This window comes from Pseudopodoces humilis, chromosome 10 (assembly GCF_049639895.1).
Source record: "Pseudopodoces humilis isolate 2021_Gansu_Grassland_sample_001 chromosome 10, ASM4963989v1, whole genome shotgun sequence".
In the NCBI taxonomy this organism is placed as follows: Eukaryota; Metazoa; Chordata; class Aves; order Passeriformes; family Paridae; genus Pseudopodoces; species Pseudopodoces humilis.
In genome coordinates, this window is record NC_142209.1 from 28,411,963 (window position 1) to 28,435,945 (window position 23,983).

A 23,983-nucleotide genomic window follows, 5' to 3' on the forward strand; every position below is an offset into this window, starting at 1 on the left:
TTAGTAAAACTGGTGCAAAACCTGTCTAGGCATTTTTGTATTGTAAGTTCCATTGAGAAGAATCAATTTAGGAGTTCTGGCTCGATCTGTGGCAGTCTGGATATTGCTGTGAGTATTTCTTTCAGGAGATGCCATCCTCATTACCTGTACCTGCATTTGTGTTCCACCTCCCCTGTTGCTCCCTGTCATTTCAGGTGTTCGTAGAACTCTGTGGGTAACAGCATAAAGGGAGCAATGCAAGGTAAAATACTCCCAAAAGTACTACCAGCACAAAGGAGGGAGTGGAGAAGAAAAGGATAGCTGCTCAGGTTGGCACCAAGGTAGAAAAAAATGCTTGTACATATCAAAGCTGAGCTCCCTAAGTGCAGGAGGTGCCTCTCTCGGTGTTTGCCTGGCAGCAGCTGCCCCTGCAGCAGTAGTAGCTCCTGCTGGCACAGAAACCTAAACTGCTTCCTTGGTACCTTCGTCAAACACCAGCTAAAACTACCTGAGGTCTTGCACAAAAAGACAGATGTGCACGCTTGGACCAGTTTGAGACGATCCCTTTGAAAGAGCTGGAGTTGTGTAACTTATGGAAATAAAAGTTTAGTGTGAGACTATGGTAAGAACCAACCTCCCCTCCCCTCCCTCCCCTCCCTCCCCTCCCCTCCCTCCCCTCCCCTCCCTCCCTCCCTGTCCTTCCTTCCCTCCCTCTTTCCCTCCCTCCTTCCTTCTTCTCCCCTCCTAATTTCCTAAACTGGGATATTCAGCATCTTCAGGACTTGTGCTACTTTTTTGGTAACTGTCAGTATTTTGAAAAACATCAAAATTGGTCAATTTTATTGTTACTTCTCCAAAATTACATGGAACTTAAACTGTCAATACTCTGATGTGTAGTGATGGGCACTGCCCTAAATATACAGAGCTGAGGTGGATTTTGGAGTGGAAAAATGGGAAATAAAATCCAGAAGTCTTTAACCACCCTGATTAATTAAAAGCACAGTTACATCTTCCTAGAGAAAAGCTGCCTGCTTTTCCATAGGTCACATTCCTGAAAACTGGAAATTGTGCTGTACCAGAAAGATACTGGTTAGAAATCTCTACTTCAAAGAGGAACAACCTGGGCAAAGAACACTAAATTCTGCTTACAATTCATCATTTAAAGAAGGAGATTTGATGTTAACTTTCCAGGGGTTGGTGTTGGTCAGTAACCTTTTTGGAGACTAACTGCAAACTCTTATACTGTCAGTTCCAGAGTTAGCTGCACTTACTGTATATTTTTACAGAGTTTTTATGTAATTATGAATATTAAAACACTTGCTTAACTAATTAAAATATATGTACTTATAAATACTTAATCTTGTTCAGTCAGGAAGCAGGGAGAACAATCTGTGTGATTGAGAGCAGAGCCAAACAACAAAATTGGGGATGGATTTTGCCTGGAGAATTCAGGTTCTTTTTTTCCCCTTCAGGTATTTGGGTCAGACACTTGGTGATTATTAATGTGATAAAGATCATATCTTGACTGGAGCCCTGAGACACCACTGGAGGGTTTATTGTAAGTCTTGTTTTTAATTACTTCTTGCAAGGAGTTTTGCACAGTTAATATTTGGGGATAATATTTGGATAGGGGAAAAAAAAAAAGTGTACATTATGTATGGGCTGCAGCAGAGTAAAGCTTTGCATATGGAAATTTGTTCATCACTAACACGTGGTGGATGTTTGCAGAAATGTTCTGTGTAGTGAATGTCTCCTGATTCTAATCAGGTAATTGTTCCTCCCTGGTTTCATCCTATCTGACTGGAGGCTCCTAGGTTAAAAAAATATTGCTGAGGCACAGGCACTTCAACCAGCAATTTAATTTATCCAGATCATTCTCTGAAGGGGCCTGTGCTTTTCTGTCAACTATAAGCAGAACCTGTGGTGCCTCCTATCCCAGCTTTGTTAGGTGTCAGAAGTTAAACTGTATAAATCCTGAGCTGTATCTCTAAAGTGTTATGAATTTTTGTGTCTGATTTCTCAAGGTGAAAATAAAACAACCTCCAGAGCTTGCAAGGTGTGTGCAGCAGCTCACAATTTTTGCTGCTGTTGAAAGTTCTAAAACTGCATTTGGATACAAATGAAAATGAACTTTTCATAGTTGCTGAAGTGGTTTGATTTGTCATCACACAGTCAGCAACTTTTGAGAATTTTGGTAGTGCTTGGCCATGCTTTTAAACCTACCAGTAGATATTCCAAACTTGTTCAGTTTTCTTTTTTCAGTACAGCACGGTGTGAGAGAGAGGCTTTGTGGGTTTGGATAGCAACGTTATTGGATGGTCCCTGTGTTGTGTGTATTTTCATGCCTTGCTATCTGAGACAGAAAGGTGTGGTAACAGCAGCCATCTAAAAGCCAGGCCAGCCAAGTCATTATTGGGGAGGAGAATTCAGAAAAGCAGCCGTGGGCACTCAGTTTGAACTCTTAGTGTTCTCTGAAGTTACTGTGGTTATTCTATGACTAAAATCATGCAGGATCTCCCTCCTCATTGCAGTGATTATTTTAAGAATTCAGGAGAGCTGATAGAATTATTCTGTTTTTAGCACACTTGTATGATAACAGGTTTCATCTGAAGTCTTTTTTGGCTACTACACCACCTAAGCAGAGGCTCCTGTTCCAGGCATTTGTGCAGCTGGTTCCAGGACTGTTTGCTTTTGAGCTCCATCTGCTGGAATTCTATCCTGTTTCCCACATCTTTGGTGTTATTATGTTGCCAGGTCTCACAGGAATTGGTTTTAATTAAAAAGAGAAAAAGGAATGAAATTCACAGTTCAGAGGAATTTTCAGCAAGTTTCTCATCCTTTTGTTAAAGGGTTCAACTTAGAGATTGCTTAGAGAATATGACTCAAAACCAGAAAATAATTGTGAGACTGAGGAAAACAAATACTAGGTTTTTCTCTGCTTCTGTTTACAGTTTCTAGGTATTTTATAGAGATTTGGATTAATCAGGTCAGTCATGACCTATCAAATTCTGTGTGAGATTTCAAGAACAGATTACTTGCTCATTTTTCTGAATTAGGTTTGTGTTTGGTTTTCCCCTGATGTTTGTTGTTACACTATAACTAAGAAAACTAGCAGTGTTTTCAATATTTAATTAACTTTTCAAAAAGTCATTCTTCCCCATTGTAACTTGCTTCTAGTGTTTCGGATATTTAAGGACAGAAGGGACCATGATGAAAATCTAATTTGATTTTTGTAGTTCCATTGTTTCTTAACAAAAAAGTACTGCAAAGAATAATGTGCAGAATTGGAAAAGAGGGCCCTGCTGTGAAAAACCACTCTAAAAGTGTTTCAGTAGTCAGAGGCTTTCACGGTAAATTATATGATGACTTTCTACAAGTTTCCTTTGTAAGGAGCACATTCTCTGCTCAGAGGATACGTTATCCTGTTCATGTCAACAATAACAGATCTGTGTAGAATTAGGATGGCCACCAGCCCTTGGGTGCAGGCTCTGGTGTTGGCAGCACATGTAATTCCAAGGAACAAGCATTTCTCTGGAAGAATTACCTTCCCAAAAAAGCAAACCATCTGCATTTTGAAGTTTCCTTTTCTTTACTTGTAAAGCTAATACCACCTTCCTTTCCCTGTCCCTCTGCTGGTACCAGATGTTCCTAAGGTATCATCTGTTTCATAATGGGTTTCTGTATATGGTATTTTCAAATATTTCCTTGCTGTCCATCTGCCTGTTAGCAATATTTTGTGTTCACTCATGATGTTTGCAACTTTTATTTTTTATACAGCCAACTTTGCCTGAACTGGTTTTAGTTCTTGATGTGGGTAACTCCATGTTGTTGTACAGGAGTTTTGGGAATAAGGGGAGGGAAGAAGAGGTGGAGAACAGAGAAAGTGCTAGGCTTGATTTTAAAGATAAGTGGGGTTTTTTCAGTTCTGCCTTGTGCTTCTCCTGGACATGGCACAGCCCACGCCGTGGTGGTCTCCAGTGGTGCCTGAGCTTGTTCCAGCCTGAGCTGCTTTTCAGAAATGAATTATTGCAATGGATTTCTTAGACTTCTGCATGGGACAGAACTGTAAACCATTTTTCACATAGATTGGAGGGGTATTGTCTGGATTTCCTGACAGCTCCCTATGAAATAGAGATAGCTGAAGAATCTGTGCTCGATAGACTGCATTGTTAAATGGGAATGTGCTGCCTTAGGCTGGTATTTAAAGTCCTCTGTTTTGAAGTTGGCATTTTTTAGACCTACAGATACATAGGGGTCTGTACAAACTTCCACTGTGTTCTGAGGCTGAAAGTGGCTGGTAACTCTAACTCTGTCCCACTGGAGAATGAGTTAAATTGTTACTCTTCTTCCTATAATGAAAAATGCTTTGGATTTAAAATTATTCAGTGAGTAATGATGGTCAAATCTCTCTTTGTAGCTCACTTCTGTTCACAGGATAGAAGTGTGAGGCTTCTGTTGGTTTCAATAGAGACCCAAATTCTAATTAATATTCCTGTGTCCCAAACATGTTGTTCCGATTAGAGGCTCTTTGCCCAGGCATTTCTGTGTAGCCTGCCCTGTTTGAAACCCTGCCTTTTTCTGACTTCACTTCCTGAATCCGTTGACAACACTCACAGCCAAACAAAATACATGTTCACAATGCTGTTATTTGCAAAATATTCCCTTGTGAGTACAGCTGGGGCAACAAAAAGAGTTTCTCTCTGAATCTGAGAGAACTGACTACTCCTTGTAGCAGTAAGGCCCATAGTGCATTAGGCAATTTTAGTCTTGGCAGTTAAGTAAGTGTTAAAACTTTGCATTTCACCACATGTAAGTGCACACAGGTCTTTCATTACCCTTGTGTGTATTGATCACAGAGTGATCTACTAAGAAATACACTGAGAGTGCTGAATTTTAATCGAGGCTGAGGTGGACCAGATAGCAACAGGCTCCCAGCCCGCCACACTGTTTACAAAACAGATGGAGGACAAAAGAATATAAACTTACTTTGCCCTCTTTTAGGCCTAATCCTCAAATGTGATGTGAACCAATTAAAAGGTTAATTTTAAAATGCTCCTCATCTCCTTGTGAAGCTAACTGGCACTAAACTCCCCCTTGCTTTGCAGATTCTGTGAGTGGACACCAATGAAATATTGGCATGACAGGAACAACCCAAGCTGTGGTGCCCACTGACCCAGCAGTGCCATTGCTCAGGAACTCTTTCACCAATGTCACAGAATGTCACCCTGAGAGAGAACACACAGCTGCACTTCTGAATGTCTGTGTGTGCACATGAGGCTAGGGTGGAGCAGACTGTCACTCAGCTGTGTTTAATTAACATAGTATTTTATATAATGTATTTATTTTTTACGTAATTAGGTGATTAAGCAAAATGCTTGCTAGTAACATCTCTTCCATAAGCCAGCGCTGCTGAGAGTTAAACATGCACCTTTGCAGGTAATTAATCTCCTTGCCCTGCTTATTTTGCTAGTTGGCACTTGCTAAATCCCTGTAAAGCCACACCCAGCAGTGCTGTGTATTATCCCTCTGCTGTCTATTCCTACATATGGTCAAAATCAACTTACCTTCCGGGTTGCTGACATCAGCAAAATGTACTCTTGGCAAACTTGGGAATCCTCCTAGTAACCCTTTGTTTGGCTGGTGTTGTTACAGTTGTGTTCCTCTGACAGCAGCAAACACCCTCCAAACCTTGCCTACCTTGACACGTGCTTGGGATGTAGAAGGATCACTACCAAATTAGCATATTTTAACATTAAAACAACCCTTTTCGTGAGAAAATGTGTCTAGAGGAGGGGAAAAAAGTTAAGAGGAAGATACTTCTCTGCTTCCTGTAAGGGACTGACCCACAGTAGTTGCAAGTTTCAGGGTATGATTTTGATAACAGTAAAGGTGTGTGTATATATAATATATATAGAACTATCTAGTCATTTTGTGAAGTGACCTTTACCAACATTGTCACTTTAATTAAAATCAGGCTTATTCCAATTTAAGGAAAAAAGAGACTTTTTTTTTAAAAAAAAAAGCCTGACAAAAATGATTTTCTAATATTTTTCTTGCAGTCTTTTGATATAATTTATTTTCTATTTGCTGTTTGGCTCCAAACAGCAAACAGGAAAACATCTGGTCTCCTCCAAATAGGTTTATTAAACAAAATTAATTTGGTGCAGGGTTTAAAATGCTAGTAATTAAAGTTGTCTCCCATCCCCCTCAAGTAAAGTAGCATATTTCCAAGACATACTTGTCTGTTATCATTGTACTAAAAATCAGGATTGTTTTGTAAAAAATAGCTGTGAAGTGCTTGAGAAGCTGCTATTTTCAGCAAATTGCTGGAAACAAGCAACAGGAGTAGTTGCTGTTTTTCAACAAGTTGTTATTTTCATTTCCCACTACGTTCAGTTTTCCCAGCTTTTCTATTGCCAAGGTTAGAACCCAGAGTAATATCCAAAAGGGAAAGGATTCAGAGACAGGGGAAGGGTTATAAACTTCTTTTACTGTTGACAGCAGCATTGTCATAAATATTAACAGACAAGAATCACCTCCTACCTGAGAAAACACAGGGATAAAGGTGAATATTTTTTTATTTTTGAAGCCTACAGCATATTTTTTTTTAATACAACCACCTGCCTTATCTTCTTGAGGGCATTAATTTAATAAAAAGCATGTCAGATCAAGTAGCTCGTTGCTCCAGTTATGGAACAATTTCATTCCCTGCCTTTCCAGCCCTCCACAACCCTGCCTGAAGTCAGATGTCTAAACTGGGCCCCAAGAACGCGGCAGGCAGGCTGCAGCTGGGGAATACAACTTTAGGACAACCCCAAAAGTTGTCTGAGTTTAGTGAGCATGGTCTGGCTTCTCCCTCCCCTCCTCACACCTCCAGGATATGTCTGGAGTTACAGAGTAAAATCAGGATAATCCCTACCCTTCAGAGTGCAGCTCAAAGGGCATTTTCCCAACCCAGGTACTAGCCAAAAAAAAAAAAAAAAGTGTGAGGGGAAAATACATTTTAATTATTTTATTTTTTCTTAAATATAATAGAACCTTCTAGAATTTTTTCCAGAAACAGAAACATTAAAAAATTATACTTTATTACAAATGGTAAACTCAGAGTGCTAAAAAAAAGCCTCTTATTTACAAACAATACTGGGCAGTGCCCAAATAAACAACATAAAAATAACTTACAAAGTCATGAAGTAGTTTATTGACATTAATCAACTTTCATAAAATAAAATAAAAAAAGATATGTACATACACAATTTACTTGAAGGCAGGCAGAACAGTTCTTTTTTTTTGTTTATCAGCCTCCCACAAACCTCCCTCCCACTTTTTTTTTTTTTTTTTCTTAAGGAATACTACATAAAGCAATCTACAGTTTCTATTGCAGTTTAACCTTTAATACTGAATGATCATCGAATGTTAGGTCCATGCAGGTCTTGGTCAATGTTAAACGAAGATCTGACAACTCATCCGAGCAGGAACAGCACTTCCCGGAGCAGCGCTGGCCGCTGCACTCCCGGCTCCAGCTGAAGGCTTTGCCAGTCTTTCCACACATGCGCTTTGCGGAGCACAGGCAGGACAGCCTCTCAGCTTTTGCCATTAGCTTTATGCCGCTGCCACTTTGGATTTTTTCCTGTTTTAGTTGTACCACAACACACAGTTCTCGCTGAAGAGTCTCTTCAAAACGTCTGCAACTGCTGTGTGAGCATGAGTTGGCACCCGCTGTTGACGTGGTTCATGACCTTCTGCTTAAGCTGTGCAACCTGTTCTCTGAGCATGTTGGCAGTGGATGCCAGCTCTGAGTTCTGGGCTTTCAAAGTTTTCACTTTTTCTTCCAACCGGGCAATCCTTTCCAACTTCCTTTTCCGGCATTTGGACGCCGCGATTCTGTTCCTCATGCGCTTTCTCTCGGCTTTGATTCTCTCCTGCGACTCCATGTCAATGGGGGACAGGGGAGGAGTTTCCCCCGGCATTTCAGGTACAGTCTGCGGCTCCTCTTTCAGAGCCTGGAGCCGGGGATGCTGCACGGGCATCTGGGGGTTTATGTGATGCTGGGGCGCGTATCCCATGCTGTTGGCGTTGTAGTTGGGCGCTGAGCTGAGCGCGTTGGGGTTGAAGTTGCTGAGGTTGGCGTACACCGGGGGCTCGCTGTGCAAACTGGTGTTGAAGCTGGTGCTGCCGGCCATGGAGGACACAGGTGCCATCCCGCTGGTGACAGGTTGGGCGGCCGAGGTGACGCTGGGCAGCGTGTTCTGGTTGTGCAGCTCCGCCAGAGCTCTCACGAAACCCTCGGCGAACCCCTCCTGCTCGTCGGTGACATTCTTGGGGCACAGGAACTGCGTCGGGGTCGGCGTGGTGGTGATCAGCCCGTTGCTGGACTGGATGATGAGCCGCTCCAGCTCGGGCGAGGCCAGTTTGAGGAGCCCCACGTCGGGCGAGGTGAGGATATCGGCGTTCTTGTTCCTCAGGTGCGGCTTCAGGTTGCTGGAGGGGTCGGACAGGTTCAGCGTCATGTTCTGCTTCAGCACCTTGGCGTTATTGTATCCGTATCCGCCGCTCTCCGGCGGCGCGAAGCCGGCGCTCAGCGCATCCTCGTAGAAAGTAGGCTCCATCTTTGCACTCATAGAACACAGTCCGGGGAGGGGAAGCTGCCCGGCCGCCGCTCAGCTCCCCGCGGGCACCCCGACCCTCCCGGGGAAGGGGAACGCGGAGCCGAGGAAGGAGAAACGCGGAGCCTTACTGGATCGCTGCTGCTGCTGCCGCCGCCGCGCTGAGAGCCCGCCCGGCCTGGCGGGGCGCCTCGCCGCCCTCCTCCTCCTTGCGCCGGTGGTGCCGGGGCGCCGCTCCGCCGCCACAAGTACTTTCCCTGCCCGGCTCCGCGCTATTCCCGCTCCACCGTCCCGGCGGCCGCACTCAGTCGCGCTCGTTCGCTCCCGCCCGCCCCGCGCTCTGCGCCCGCTCCCGCCGTGCAGCCCTTCACTTATCAGCGGCCGCGAGCCCGCTAAAAATAGCGCATGATGTCACCCCGCGCGCTCCCCATTGGCTGTCACCGCCCCGTCCCCGGGGGGGCGGAGTCAGGGCTCGGCGCGCGGACCCGGCCCGGGTCGCCATGGCCACCCCCCCCCTCAGAAGCTTCTTGAGCGCGCGGGGCTTTGTGGGATGACGTAATGCCGGGGGGGCGCGCGCGGGGCAGTGTGGGCTGACGTCTTTGTTTTTGTAATATCTGGTTACCGCGTCCCGCGCGCGCGGCCTTGGCCGGCGGGGCCGTCCGGGCGCCTCCTCAGCGGGCGCCGAACCAACGGAGGGGGCCCGCGCTCGGCCCCGGCCCGCCTCCCGCCGCCGCTCCCGGTGCGCTTCTGCCTCCGTTTATTTGTTTGGTCGTGTGTTTGTTTGTTTGTCTGGCGGCCGTTGCCTCCGCCGGGTTTCGGGCTGTGGTGTGTCTCCCCCCGCTTCGCCGCTCCTCCCTCTCCCGGCGGTGGTTCGGCCCTTCAGGTGGCGCTCCCGGGGAGCCCCACGTGGTTTCCCCGTCCCGCCGCCCCCGCGGCTTCCAGGCAGCGCCGGGGGCGGCACCGGGGGCAGCCCGCGCTCCCCGCCCCGGGCTGAGCCCCCGCGGGGCCTGTGGAGTCCCCGCTCGCCCGCCCAGCCCAGCGGGAGCTGCGGGTTTCTGCCGCGGGTGTTCGCGTGCGCCCCCGCACCTCCGGCCCCCGGCACGGCTTTGCCTTTACACAGAGAGCCGGGACGTCAATTCCCGGCCTCAGGAATAACCGGGAGAATGCAGAAGGGAAATAAAACCCGACAGGAAGAAGCCGGGTTGCGGACGGGTTTCTCTGAACTCGTCCTCCCAAGGGGAGGGAACAGCGACGGCCTAATTTTAGACAGTGCCCCAGTATTGCTGTGGAAGTGCAGGTTAGTCGGGAAGGAAAATGAGGGCTGGAGCCGAAGGATCGCGGTGGAGGAGAAAAGTCTCTGCTGGCATGTTTCTCTCAGAGCAACAGATGGGAGCTGTCTGGTTCGCTGGAGCTGCTCTGTGCTAGCGGCGTTCCAGGGCAGCGCGCTGATAAAAGGGATTCGTTTTCCTTACCTTGCCTCGCACACACCCTTCTCTCGGGTGGTGGGGATTTGAGACTGCTGACAGGCAGCTACCTCTGGGTTAAAGTGCAGCAGGTATTTGAGGACAGACGGTGACAATACGGGGTGGCACAGGGACTGCAGGGCTGTACTGGTGTGTTCGGTTGCCAGCAGTGCAACAAGTGCTCCTTATGCTTCCAACACGAAGCAGTTACCTGCCGTTCAGCTTTTTTCTCAGTGCAGAACTTGGTTTGTCAGCTTCAGTCCCTTCTCGTGATACGTGAAGCTAACGAACATAGGTCTAGTTTTGAAAACACACTTTCAAATTCTCCAGTGCTATTTTTTCCTGGATATAATGACATAATTACCAGTTACCGTATAGGAAGGAGCAGTGAAGCGAACAGAAACATCAGCAGCTGTGAAAGAAAAGTGAAGGTCCAGCTCCCCTCCTTGAAGTCGTTGGGGTATGTTTCCTCTGCGTTTTCCCCTGCTGTTCCTACCTGACTTTGGCCACACGGTGGGCACTGGTGTTAACTGGAATGATGGAAATAATACATGCAGTGTGTTAACAGTTTGTGGCACAAAATATAACGTTTGGACTGGATGTGGGGGCTCGCTGTGTGCTGCTGATGTCTGCACAGCCTTCACAGAGGCAGCATCTCTGGGCTACAGGTAACTCAAACTTCAGCTGCATAAACCGTTCAGCCAAACAGCACTAAGATACTGCACATGCATAAAAAAAAAAAAATCTCTGAAATTCATTAATTCAGTAAGCACTCACAGCAGTTTCGAAATTCCTTTTTAATCTTTACATACAAGAGAAATAGGGACCAGTGACTGACTCTTCTGGCCCCAGAGCCAACGGGCATCAAATGAAACTGGCATGTTTGGAATAAACCAGAGAAATATCTCCACAGAACTGTGGTTCAGGGCTGGAACTCCCTGGCAAGGCTGGGCTTAGCGATTTTAACATGATTGGATGAATTCACAGAAGAGAAATCACTTAAGGTCTGTGAATCACGGAACATCTACAATAGCTTTGGAAATCCCAGAGCTGCAAATGACTTGTGCCTGGGGGGGCATCCCTGGTTTCGTGAGCCTCCCTAAGGACCCACTCCTGGCTCCTGTCAGAGATGGGTATCTCGTCGGACCTGATGTGGCCGTCCTTGATGTGTTACAACCCCCGAAGATAGCCCGTAAATGTCACCCTGCAGTTTTTATGTTTATAAAGGGCAAGGAAGAAATTCTGGAGAAATGCAAGACTTGAGTTCTAAGTAATTTGTTATATGGAGATTTTTATTTTGAAATAAAATATTTGAAATATTTCCATATAAAGCAAAAAGTGGGGGGTTGTTTGTGGTTTCTGCTACATAGGAAGCCATGCAATTAATTTGCTGTATAGATAAATACTACTAATAAAATTTATTCTAGTTAATTATATTTATTTAATTGCTTGTTTTGTTTTATCTTTTGGGGTTTTCTTCTTCATGTTTCTTTTGTCCTAGAAAGCAGAGTTCAGACTATGAGGAACATGCTCAGTGTAGTTTAAACCACTATTTATTACAGATTTGTGTAACCTTGTATAACAGATTTGTATATTACAGATTGTATAACCTGAAAAACTACCTTTGGAGCCCACTGATATCATTGCAAGGTTTTGATTAACTTCAGTGAGGGTTGGATCAGGCTGGAGGGATTAATTTAATTTTTTTTCCCCTCCACCCATTTCAGCTCTGTACTTCCTTCCTCTTGCAGAGGCGGGGTTTCAGGAGCAGACATTCCAGTTTGCTGGAGACGTGTAGGAGCTGAGGCCCTGGAGCTGTGAGGGACACTCATTACATTAATTACTGCTCACTGGAGGTTGGTTGGTCCAGGCTGCAGTAGAGAGTCAAGGTGCTTGTGCAGGTTCTGGGGAGCAGGAGAGCGCTCAAATCAAAGACAAGAGTACTTGGCTGCTCCCAGGGGATTCTCTGCCTAATTAGGGAGGGCTTGGCTGACATTTCAGCACCTGAGACCTTCAGAGTGGAGCAGATCCAGAAATGGGACCCATGGATAGTGATCCTTCATGGCCATTAGCCAAGGAGCTGGGAATTCTGGTGGCTATGCCCTGATTTATTAAACACCTATTAATTCTGGGCTTTTATTCCCCCTTTCCTGACGTCTTTAAGAAAATATTCCTTTAGTAGGATGAAGGAACACTTCCTGACCCAGGTACAAACCAGAGCCATTTACATGGCTCAATAAACAAACTTGTGGCTAAGAACTGCCAATCCCTGCCCTGTATTTCTGAGAGGCTGATGTGCTGAGCAGCAGTAATGTACATTTTGATTTATAAACTTCTCTAATCAATCAATAGAAGCCTGAGTGAGGCAATCAGATAATCTGAATAATTAAATGGCTTTTCAGGGACAAATTAAAATTTCTTACACACACCACATCCGTCTAACTTGTATGTAGTGTCCAGAAATAAATGGGTTTGTTGTTTTGTTTCACTCCGGCATCTCAAATGCTTCTGACTTATTTCAAAATCATTTGGGGAAAAAAAAATGAAAAGAAAAAAATGGTAAACGTCAGTTTCTGATTTTTTTATGTTGGAAACAGTGCTCACAGAAAAAAATACTTTTTTCCATATAGTTTAATTACACATATATTAAATATTTGAATACATAATTTTATTTAGACATGTTAGACTATTTTGCTTTTTCTCCTCAGAGAAGTTTCCATAACATTTTTATTGTATAGAAAATTATTCTATAGATTTTTTGCCTTTTTTTTGCTTAAAAAAAGGACTTTATGATTTCTAAATGTGATATCCTTCTTCACATCTTGAATAAAACTGGGAATTGCTGGGTTTTCACACACTGCTTTCCTCTTGCTTAAGGAATTACTATAGACCAGATTTCTCCAACTGGGGGAGACAAGAGTTTGAAGAGTCAGAAAGCACAAGTATTTTTCTCTTATTTACTCCATCAAAGCATAGTAAAAGAAGGTGGGAGTGAGAGGGTGCAAGGAACAGAGTTTCCTTAGGCCAAGTGGAAGTAAAATCATTCCCAGGTTCTGCTGGTCCCAGTCCCTTGCCGGTTCCTCAGGGCGTGTTTGCGTCCTTGGTTCAAGTGGGTCCAAGTCTGCAGCACAGCACAGGCGTGGCAGAGCTGCCACCTCATCCACCCCCGGCTTCCGTGGCCTCTCCTCCTGCTCTTTGCTCCCAGCAGGACTCCTGTGGCCAGGTGGAGATCCAGGAACTGAGTCTGAAATAAAAACAAATCGATACATTTGGGGACACAGGGGAAAGGTGGGAATCCATTGGCTGGGGGAAGATTGGGACTCACAACTTGACCTGGAGGACCCTGGAACCAAAACTCTAAAAAAACCTGGCCAGTCTTGAGTGAGTCTTCATTTTGCACATGAAAAATGCTTTTTAGAACCACAGGCACTTGTAAATGAATATCGTGTCCATCTCCTCCACCCTCCATTAGTCATCGCATAACCAAGCCATACGCACTTAGTCCTTTTCATCTTTCTTCTTGTCAGGCCCTTTAGCCTGTCCCCCTCACCTAGTCATCCCACCAATCATTTTAATTAATCTCTGAATTTCTTTGAAACTAGTAGTTTGTGGAATGGGGGAAAATGAGTAGGTTAGAGAGGCAAGATTGTGAATGATGGAGGTGGGGCAAAGTTAGGAGGCTTTGCAAGACCTGTTGGGTTACCTCTGGGGCAGGACAGCAGTGCTGTAAACATACAGAAAGGCTGCAGAAGTGAGGGAGGAACCACTAAAAACATTTTCCATTTTCATAAGAAAGCTGCCTGAGCAATTCAAACCCTGGATGTTGATGTGCAGCAACATCTGAATGAAAGATGTGATATGATTGTCACTAAAGTGGATGGGATGACCTCTTCACTCAGTAGTTATACGAAATTTCTCACTATTGTGCTATAGAGGATTTCAGTGCTCACTGCAAGTGCTCAGAAATATATTTTCAAATAAATAATGAACTTTATAATTTTTTATTCAAACACCTGTATGTATTTTTAAGTTTTTGATCAAAACCCTGAGCAAGTAGAAGTTAACCACGTTGTCTAGAGATGAGTCTGAAAGGAATCCCAGGGCCTTGCTTCCCATGCCTTTTAGAGTCCTGCAATGGCTGGGGTTGGAAGGGAACTTAAAGATCATCTTGTCCCAGCCCCCTTGCCCTGGGCAGGGACACCTTGCTCTAGAAGGATGTTTGGGATATTACAAATCTAAATGTCACACCAATAATGTCTCTGTGCTCATTATTTCTATACCACAGCTTAGCTGGTGCTCCGGGAAATAGAGGGTTGGGCAGAGTTCCCATCCTGTGGAGTTTGCAGTCAGAAAAATCCTCCTCACACCAAGAAAGCTGGCAGAGTAGCAGTTGATCCACAGTGGGAGCCCAGAGGGGGAAGGTAAGCACGAGAGGAGGCACTGGAGGACGGGTGGCATATGGGAAGCAGACGGCTCTGCTTGGCATTGGGAGCTGGCAGCAGGAAAAATGTACCATACAAATAGAAGCATATTGATGCTGAGTGCTGGGGAGGCAGGTGAATGCCTTTAAAAAGGTATTTATTGTGTTCAGGGGGAAAGATCCTGCTGGAAGTGTGCATATGTTCCCATATTACTGAGGTGGGGTTTCTCTGTGGAGAACTGAAGTTAGCTTTGTGGTCTTTTGGGTATTTCAATAGACAGCAGTGTCAACAAAATGGATTTATTTGTGGTTGTCAGTTGTGACTGAAAGCCTCAGAATAACTGGATTTTTAACCATTCAGAGTCCTTGGTAAAATAGCTTAGTTTTGATTAGGGTCTCAGGACAGATACAGACTGCTTAAATTTTTAATTAATAAACAATCTGGCATCCTGTCAAAGTTGACACCTTGCTCTGTCTTAGCAGCTGTTGGCACAGTAAGCTCCTGGCAACCTGGGATAAAGCACTACTTGCAACAGGAGAAGGGGAGGAAGTGAGTCTGCATGAGACCAAAACTGCCCAGTGAAAAGCAGCACAGAGCTCAGGGATTTCCAGGCAGCAACAAGCTTTCCTGCTCTGTGCCCTGGGCTCGGGCTTGGACACAGACAGCGAGTTCCTGTCCTGAATGTCAGCAGTGGCTGGTGGGTGACAGATGTAAGGACACCTGTCTGAATTTGGGTAATGGCTCTGACAGGAGAAGCAGCAAACAGAGAAAGCATTCAACAGTGAAAGTAGGTCCTGCAGGTTGCTCCTTCCCAGGGATTAGTGTGGTGGAGCCTGTGGGGAAGTTTACGGAGTGCCTGCTCACGTAATTCAAATGGAAACATTCACCGTGGATGACAGTCATTTGTGTTGGAGTCATGGTGTGGGAGCAGTTAGGGTTGCCAAAGAGCCAAGGAAGGCAATGTAGGGAGGAAAGGGCATGGCCTGGGAAGGACAGTGCCTGGAAGCACAAGCAGAGTTCAAGGCATCTGTTTTGGAGAAGCAGGTGCTGCTGAGCTGCTTCTTTTTCTCTGTCCCACCTGATTAATAAACAACATCCTGATTTCTGATCCCAGCTGAGCTACCACACAGTGAGGCAGCTGCTCCTCCCTGTCCAGGCAGCCCCATCCCTCCACGGGCTGGGAATGGCCCAGTCTCACCCTCAGCAGACCCTCAGGACTTCCACAGGAGAAGAACCAGGATGCCCAGCCTCTCAAAACTGCTGTTCTGTGGTAAAAATTATATGCAGCTGCCAACACTACAGCATCTCTACATTCCCTTGTTTCAGAAGGAAGAAGAGATGGGAAATTTAGCCCAGAATAATAAGGGTTACTACGTGAGATCTTGTGATTTTACAGTGGGCTCAGGAGCAGTGTCCCCATGTGTGCTAGAGCAAGTCCATGAGCAGCTGGCAGTGCCTTTGGTGGATGGGTTGCTCAGCTCACAGGACTGTTTACAGTCTGTTTTGAACATACGAAACATAAAGAGCCATAACATTTGAATATGTTAAAAACAAGTTCATAAGATCAAGGAAAATTTTCAGAATAAAAGGACAACGCTAAAGCAAAGACCTGTGATGGCTCTGAATTGAAATTCAGATTAGTTTAAATTTAACTTACTTTCTTTCTTTTTTTTTTTTTTTTTTTTTTTACATAGGAAACAACTAGAAAGCCATTCCAGAAGTGGCTGTGTGGTATTTAGAGAGCTGGGTACCAGCTGCAGCATGCACAGATTTCCAGAGGTTTCTGTTGAGTGAGGAGAGGGTTGTGTGCTCAGGTAAGTCATGTGAGGGAGGTGAAGCACGTGTGTTGTAAGAGTTAATGGTACAATGTAGCCTTGCTCTACATAAGCAAGTTTTGTGCCGGAGTTTCCCAGTTCCTGCAGCCGATGTAGGAAAAGGTGTGTGGCTGGCAGAGCTGCAAGCCCAGACAAAGCACTTCTGGGTGTGGATGCTCCCAGCCCATTGCCAGGTGCTTCAAATAGGCATTTATGTCAGAGATCTGAGGTCAGTTCAATGATAGCAAATTTCAGCCCTGGATTATTATACAAATATTAGTAAGAACAGGGGTATATTTCACATTTATGTTAGTGGTCAGCAGAGTATTCACCTAACCCTTAAGCAGTACTGGTGGAGAATATATTTCCCTTCAAGACAACTAAGAAAACTTTAGAAGTTTGGCAAAAAAATGTGTTCACCTCTTTAATATAGCTTTGTGAGTTTAATGAAAAGTAATCTTATTTTCTGTATACCCAAAGAGGAAAAACAGGAGAAGAGAGTCAACTCAAATGGGAATTGTACTCTTCCCTGTTTTTGCCTCCCTACTGAATGATCCTTAATCACCTTTAGAATTTTTGTAGCTTGATTTCCCTCCTTGTAAAATGGGCATAATGAGACTGAAGTCCTAGTAAAGGAGGCAGATCTGAGGGGAATAAATGCTGGACAAGTGGTATAAACTAGTTTTATTTTTTAGAATGCTCTACGGAATAGGTACAGAGAAGCAATGGATTTTCATCTGGAAGATGATCTAGGATTAACTTGTTGGTATAAAATATTCGTTACTGCTCCCATTTGCTTTTTAGGATATCATTCAATGACATTTTTATTGGTTCATGAAACTTGTAATGCATTTTGAATCTGACCCAGGACTGTGTGGAGCTTATACTGGCACTTAGATTTATGCCAGTTTAACTCTCTGGTCACTCTTTGACTTTTTTGACCAAATATCTTCCAGTTGCTAAGGACTTGCTTTTTGTGGGGGTTGTTTTGTTTTCTTTACATTCAGAGTCTCTGCTTTGAGGGGCTCTGACAGTGATTTGGAGCTGTTCATGTAGGAAGAACTATCACATGGCAGCTTCCCAGAAGGGGGATGCTGAGGCACAGCCACCAGCACCTCTCCACCTTCCCACTGGTCGTTTCCTCAAGAATAAGCTCTGCTTCTCAGTCCAAACCTTTGGCAAGAAGATGACCAAGTGAAACACGGGAATTCTCCTGCTTTATACCCCCTCAGGTAAGAGGATGGCTGCCACAACAGCAGGAGCAGAGAGATGAAGCTTACAGCCCCTTGGGTCACTTCCACCCGATAAATCTGCCCCTGAGCTTCCCTGGCTGTTTTTCCACCTGCCTTACGTAGTAAACTGCTCTCACATAGCAATGCTTTTTAAGGAAAACATGGAGCGCTCCTGAGCAGATGTAAATCAGCAGAGCCGGGAATGACGTGGGGCGCGCCGTGGGCTCGGCCGGCCCTGCTGACACAAGAGCCAGTCCTGCCTTCTTCCGGCTCCCACGCTGTCCCCTCCCTGGCGCTGACACAGCCGTGAGGTGAAGGCTGTTGGGAAACACGGCTCAATCCAGCCCAGCAAAAACCTGAATGGCTGGGCAGAGAGGAATTTGCTTCTTTTCAGGGTGTCACCACATATCCCGGGTTAAAGTCCTCGTGGAACCACCGTGTGAGTGCCAGCCACTGCTCTCTGTGAAAGCCGGGAGCTTCCCTGGTTTGTCCCAGCGGCTCCTGGCTAAAAGGGAATTGTGCTGCAGCTGGAAATTCGATCAAGCGATTCTCAAAGCACTTCTTTCATCCTTAGTTGATGCTTAATACACCTTTACTCTGGCGGGTAGTGCTTCCTAAGCCTTGTCAACATTGCAGCCGAACAAAGGCCCGTCTCAGGAGTGGTGTTGTGTAAATAAATCCTGTGCCTTGCAGGGTGTCACGGAGTTAATGGGAAGCCTGGAGAGGGGAGGGCGTGGGAGCAGCATGCCAGTGTTAACGTTCTGTTTTCTGCGCAGGATTGCAACAGGATTGCAACAGCCCGGCCTATCTGAGCTGCTGCACGTCCCGACAGCGCGTCTCTGCTCTTGAATTTGATAGGGGTGCTGATAGAACAATGCACCTTTCTGGGAAATGGTAATGCACAGCAGGACTTCGGGTTAAGGAGATTCTGAATGAACCATAGCAGCTTTCTTCTCACAGTGCTGATGATTTTCAGGTGGCCCACCTGGCAGCCAAACAAAAAATATATATGGCACTGTTCACTCAAAGGTTAAAGTTTCGGGGTGAGGAGGGGGAATGTTGAAAATCCCATGACCTTCAATAGTTGTACTTCTATCTTTGTGGTAGCTTTGACTTCTTCACTTGCTGCTCACAGATCAGTAATCAGGGGACAATTGACAGGAATAATCCCCCAGGTGAAAATATACAACTGCCTCTGAAACAAACAGCGTTTCATATGCAAAGCTGTGTGATAAAGGGTGTGCTCAGGGTGTTTTTCAGACCCCACGGGAAGTTTTACAGAGAGAAAATACCTTTTAGCAGGTCCTTTTCAGTTACTTTCAAAATCCTCATTTGCTTTTCTCTAGAATGATTTTCCCACAAAAGGTGACAGAAACCATACGAAAAGTCTCAGCAGGGTTTACTGCTCCCCTACCCCTGTCTTTCCCTCCCTCCTGCCCCAAACACTAGGAGCTCTCAAAAATATTTTAGTATCCTGGAGATTAAAAACAATGTCTTTAATTTGTATTTGTCTTGTAATAGCTCTGACTTTCACCGCCTTGTCCTCCCCTTTATTGGGAGTACACGTGTGAACACTCCCTCTAATGTTGTTCATACGCCTGCTGTCAGGTTCAATAAGCAGTTTCTTAGCAGGGCACCTTCCCACGTAAAGAAAATGTTTCCATTTCTTGTCTCAGCTCCTCCTTCCTCCATGGGCAGCGTCCTGGCATGGAACAATTGAAATTACTATCAGTGGTATCAGTAATTCTTAGTTGATAAATGGAAATTAACTCTAGAACCTCATGAATCTACTGGCAGCTTAGATGGGGGGCAGCTGTTAACCGGACATTTTATAGGTATTCCATTTCTGTGAGTTTTACATGCTGTCTATTATAAATTGAGCCATTTTGTTAATAGTGGATCAGGAAAATTTTTGAACTATAGTACTTCTTAGGTAAAACTGAAAAAAATTTAGTAATCCATTGAAGGATTCTCTATGTAAATAGAAATGTTGCTAAAGAGAATCAAGATAAAATGTAAATATGAATAATTGCTCCTAAGACAAAGAAATATTGGCAAGCAGCCACATGGAAATTGGAAATTTAAATTTAACTAGTTTTATGCCAGTAAATCATACTGGCAGAGTCTCAGGACTAGTCAAGTGAATAGCAAACCCACAGGTAACTTGCAGGACCAAGGATTTCCCCTTCATGAATGGGTGTAGATAAGTAAAATTTCCCAGAGCAGAAAAACACTTTGTAGAAGCAGCCGGATTTTCAGCTTTGAAGTAGAAGAGATACTTTCATTTTCAGTATCTCCATTAGAGAGATACTCTTTTTGCAAGACCAGGAGTGTGAACTCTTGTGTCTGTGCCAAAATTCCAACCTAAGCAGAATGTACTCATCTAAATTTCCCTTTTGGTTTCATTTGGCCAAGGTATTCCTTGGTGTAGAGTTGCTGTGTACTGTTACAGCAGTTGCTGTGTTGGGAGCTTGGGAAGGCGCCCGCCTGGAAGAGGTTACATAAAACCCAAACCATAATAAGCTCGGAGAAACCCCTGAGTGTGATGATTAAAAAGAGAAAACGATTAGGGAAAACACATCAAAGAGGCTCAGTGAGAGTCCTAAAAGGAAAAATACTGATTATATTTGTTTTGCTTTTGTCTTACATGAGGTAAAAGGCGTGTGGTGTGTCCTGGGTCGCCACCCTAAGGGGTGTGTACTTAAAGACAACAGAAGCAGACTCCAAGGCTTCCACGGGGTTTATTTTGGTTGCAGGGCTGGGGAGATAAGATATAATTGTACCATATACATAGTGGTGCTATCAATCTGATGGATTACCCTTCCCATACACCCTGAGCACCTTGCCTACCCTCTGCTGCTAATCTGTGCCTACCAGGAGAACTTGCTTTCTGACCTTTCAAGAAACTTTCAACTGTGATTTTTTAAAACAATCACAGAAATGTTTTTCTTTCTCCAAACGTGCAGTTCCTCTCTCTGGTGAAAGCATTCAGAGGCTTCAGATGGGTAACATTGATTACTAAAGCTGGTGTGCAAGTTCAGTTCAATAACCCGTGAATCTTAGGGGCTAAAAATTGTTTAGAATTCCACTCTTGGTCTGGCAATAAGAGTAGACATTTATTGATAGTCCTGTTGTTCACACTCCGCTGGATTCTGTTATTTCAGAACAATGTTAGATTCAACTTTAAAAGTTTTTTTAGACTTGGTCTGACCTGGGAACCAGGTTAGAAAAGGTTTGAACTAATAAAGTATGCAAATTGTGGTTTTAGGGCTCTCCTTTAATGTGGAAAGAGGAAGAAAGGTTTTAGTCAGTTATAACAAATCCAGTAAGGGAACTGTTTACTTAACTCTCACAGTTATTTATTTTAATTTAACTTCTCAGAACTTTTCAGCTGGGTTTAGTTCATGTGGGCTCGCATATTAAAGAATAGGTTTTACTGATGTGTGTTTTTCAGTTGTAACTCTGACTTCAGTAGTTACAGCCATTTTCTTTTGGACATTCTGATACAGTAGATCCCAAAAGTGAAAGGAAAATAACTGAAGAGAATTTTTCAAATGGGGGAATATAAAATGGAATCCTAATAGACTTGGAATTAGGTAGGAAGATAGCATTTATTTTCCCATGAATATAGCTAGCATATATAAATTTCTGAGGCAATAGTGCATATTATTTTCCTATATCAACAAAAACAATGGTAAAAAAATGCAAGGAATAGGAACACAGTGTGTTGGTGCCAGTTGGGTGATGCAGACTTTGCTGGTTATGCATATTTGACTTTGGCCTTGTTAGAGCCTTCCTAAAGTTGTGTCCAAACTGCTGGACAAACTGTCTTGTACTTTATGCTTTTGCACATAAAAAAGAGGCTGCTTGGAACAAAACATTCCAGGTGAAAGGTTTTTACATTGTCCTTATATCCTCCTGCCATCTTGGTTTGCTGACACTCTGGAAAATCCACCTGGCTCCTTTGGGACTCTGGAGAACAAGAGGTGGATGGGCCAAAGGAGAGTGAGAACAGAGAAAGGTACTGGAGCAACACTTTCCCTCACGCCTTACAGGCCCAGAGAACTTTTCTCTATCTGGGATGCCCTGTCCTGGTACATTGGGTACACTGACTTTTTGTTCAGCTCTAACCTTTTTTCCCTTCTTGAAAGAACTAATACAAAATGACTATTTGTATTACCAGTGGACCTGTATTCATTTAGTTTTGATCTGATCCTCGCAAAACATCAGAGCTGTTGGCAAAGCTAATAGCAGCATAATGACGAAACCAGCAGTGCCAAATATCTTTGGCCTTGCACTTTTTCTTCTCCTTAATATCAAAGCTAAAAACATGGTCTTGATTTATATACAGGATTACTGATGTTAAAGCTATATAATAATACATCTCAAGTCTCGCACAATTTATAAATACACCAAACATGTAACTTAATAGTTATTTATGCTGAATCTTTTATTTTCCTGCATACTCTGTCCTACCTTTGTTACTGAGGGCACTAATGCTGCATTAATGTAAGCAGAAACAGCTGCATTTATCTTCGTTTTATTCTCCCAAGTCACAGCGAGTGCTGTAATGAGAGCCATTGTCTGGAGCAAACCTTCTGAAAGTCTTTTAAGGGCATCCATCTGGGCAGACTTTGTGGTTATAGAAGGGCTGATGCTGTAAGTATTCATCCCACTAATGGTCTCATTGATTTTTATTTACGCTCTTTATAGGTTGCCCAGAGTCTCAGTCTGAGTAAGAACTGCAGAAGATGTGCTGAATTCAAGAACTGCAGGCGTATGTTCAACTAAACCCAGGTTTCTGTATCTGTTTTTAGGGTGCTTGATTGAAGTGGGGCCTCCAGAACAGCCTGTCTGCAGAGACCAGAGAGGTGCAGTTGGTGAGCAGTATTAAAAAACAGGTGCATAAGTTTGAAAATGTTGATCCAAATCACATTAATATAAGTAGTAGGGAAATGTCATGACTTGCTGAGATAAAACAAAGACCTGCTTAGAATCTAGTGACTTCAGCTTATAAATGGATTTCATCACTCATTACAGCTGCATAAACAAATGCATGTGGTACATATGCATGTTTTGTTTTGCAAAGTTGTTGTTTTTAAAGTCCCCTCACAATTTTATTTTTTTTTTAATTGCTCCTAATGAGCCCATGCTTCCTGGTTCTGGAGCCTCGTTTACCTGGGCAGCACAGCCCACTCGTTGCTTTTAAAAGTTTTTTAAAAATACAGTTTCCCAGCCTCTCTCCCCTTCTGGCAGCTGAACTACTTTGGCAAGCAGGCTATTTTAAAGGAGAAATTTACAATATGAAACCTGGTGTCAAAACTTTTATTCCTTTTATGAAAGTAGCCTTGCTCTGGTGCTCCTTTGGAGCTATGGCAATGTAATTCCAGCCCAGTGAACAGCTAGAGAAAGTCCTATATCTCTGAGCTTAGACTAAGTTTGTCACATATTTAATGTATTTAATTAACATATTTTTTCCTGTTATCTGTGGCCTCATGGGCCTCTCAAAAGGAATCCTAGAAATGGATGCCCTGTGATCACCCAAGGGGAATCAGTACTTCCCCCCATGTTTTCTTGACAATATGTTGCAAGTCGGATGTGGCAAGAGGAATCCAAGTTTTGGTCTTCCTGCTGTGGTTGTTACCTGAAGGCACAAATGGTGCAGTAGTTTGGGATGCAGAGAGACACCTCTCTGTGGATTTAAAACGTTGTACAAATCAAAACTGTCAAGCCATTCTCATATCTTTAAGTTGAAAGTAGTTGCTTTCAGCTAAACCCACACTTTTGAGAATCTCCAGGCAGGCAGTTATCAAAGATTAACCTCAAAAAAGTTAAGATGGCATCTTGTTAATTCTTTGAATTTCAATGTGCCATTTCATAATCACAACTGAGAAACTGGATTAATCCTGGGTGGGTTGTGTCTCGTTTTAACTTTACACTGCAAATTATTTTTTTAACCATATCTAAAAGGAAATTACTTTTTTTTATTTCCCCAAAGAAAAATACTCAAGGATACTGCATTTTTGTGGCCATTTTTCTGATAAAGATTCAAAAATCAAATTTTAAAAAGGATATTGCTGGGGAAAAGGGGTGCTTTTTTTTTTTTTCTATTTCAATCACAGCCTTCTCTTTTTACAAATAAAAATCAGAGTCAGGAAAGTAAAAAGAGCAACAATATGGGAGAGTTCATGGTCAGGGCTGCTTACGTGTATACCCTATATAGATGGATTTGTCCTAAGGTACTTTAGTTTGTTTCACTCCCTGGAAAAACAAAACAGGTAATAACAAGAAATCTCACTTAAACAGAATGAAACAAAAGCCTTTTGGCTTTTCTGTCAAGCAATTTTTAGGCAACTGGGGAGGAGTCTTAATTGTGTGTGTTCCTAAAGATTGCTTAAACAACTTGCTCAATGTCTGAGGTTTTGGGCGCCCTGTCCCTTCTGTCAAAGCCTTGGGAGAATCCAGTTGTTC

The 23,983-nt window shown here is 43.9% G+C and overlaps 2 protein-coding genes and 1 long non-coding RNA gene across 3 annotated transcripts in view; 2 read left to right on the plus strand and 1 right to left on the minus strand.

Moving 5' to 3' along the window:
* Nucleotides 1-1,450: 1,450 nt before the first annotated feature.
* On the plus strand, nt 1,451-22,400 carry LOC148183717 (uncharacterized). Its single transcript, XR_015773324.1, has 4 exons — nt 1,451-1,537; nt 14,331-14,466; nt 16,161-16,280; nt 22,330-22,400. It is a non-coding gene; the product is annotated as an uncharacterized LOC148183717 (long non-coding RNA).
* JUN (Jun proto-oncogene, AP-1 transcription factor subunit) lies at nt 6,977-8,936 on the minus strand. The gene has a single exon (XM_005521206.2). The coding sequence runs from the start codon at nt 8,595-8,597 to the stop codon at nt 7,653-7,655; it is 945 nt and encodes a 314-aa protein (XP_005521263.1). The 5' UTR covers nt 8,598-8,936; the 3' UTR covers nt 6,977-7,652.
* The window catches only part of FGGY (FGGY carbohydrate kinase domain containing), a 242,162-nt gene continuing 240,577 nt past the window's right edge, over nt 22,399-23,983 (plus strand). Inside the window, exon 1 of the mRNA XM_088060213.1 lies at nt 22,399-22,413. The gene's annotated coding sequence lies outside the window, so the exon portion shown is untranslated. The remainder of the gene's footprint in view (nt 22,414-23,983) is intronic.

What these genes read in the sequence shown, in the direction of transcription:
- JUN (XM_005521206.2), bottom strand. Translation starts at nt 8,597, where the DNA reads ATGAGTGCAAAGATGGAGCCTACTTTCTACGAGGATGCGCTGAGCGCC.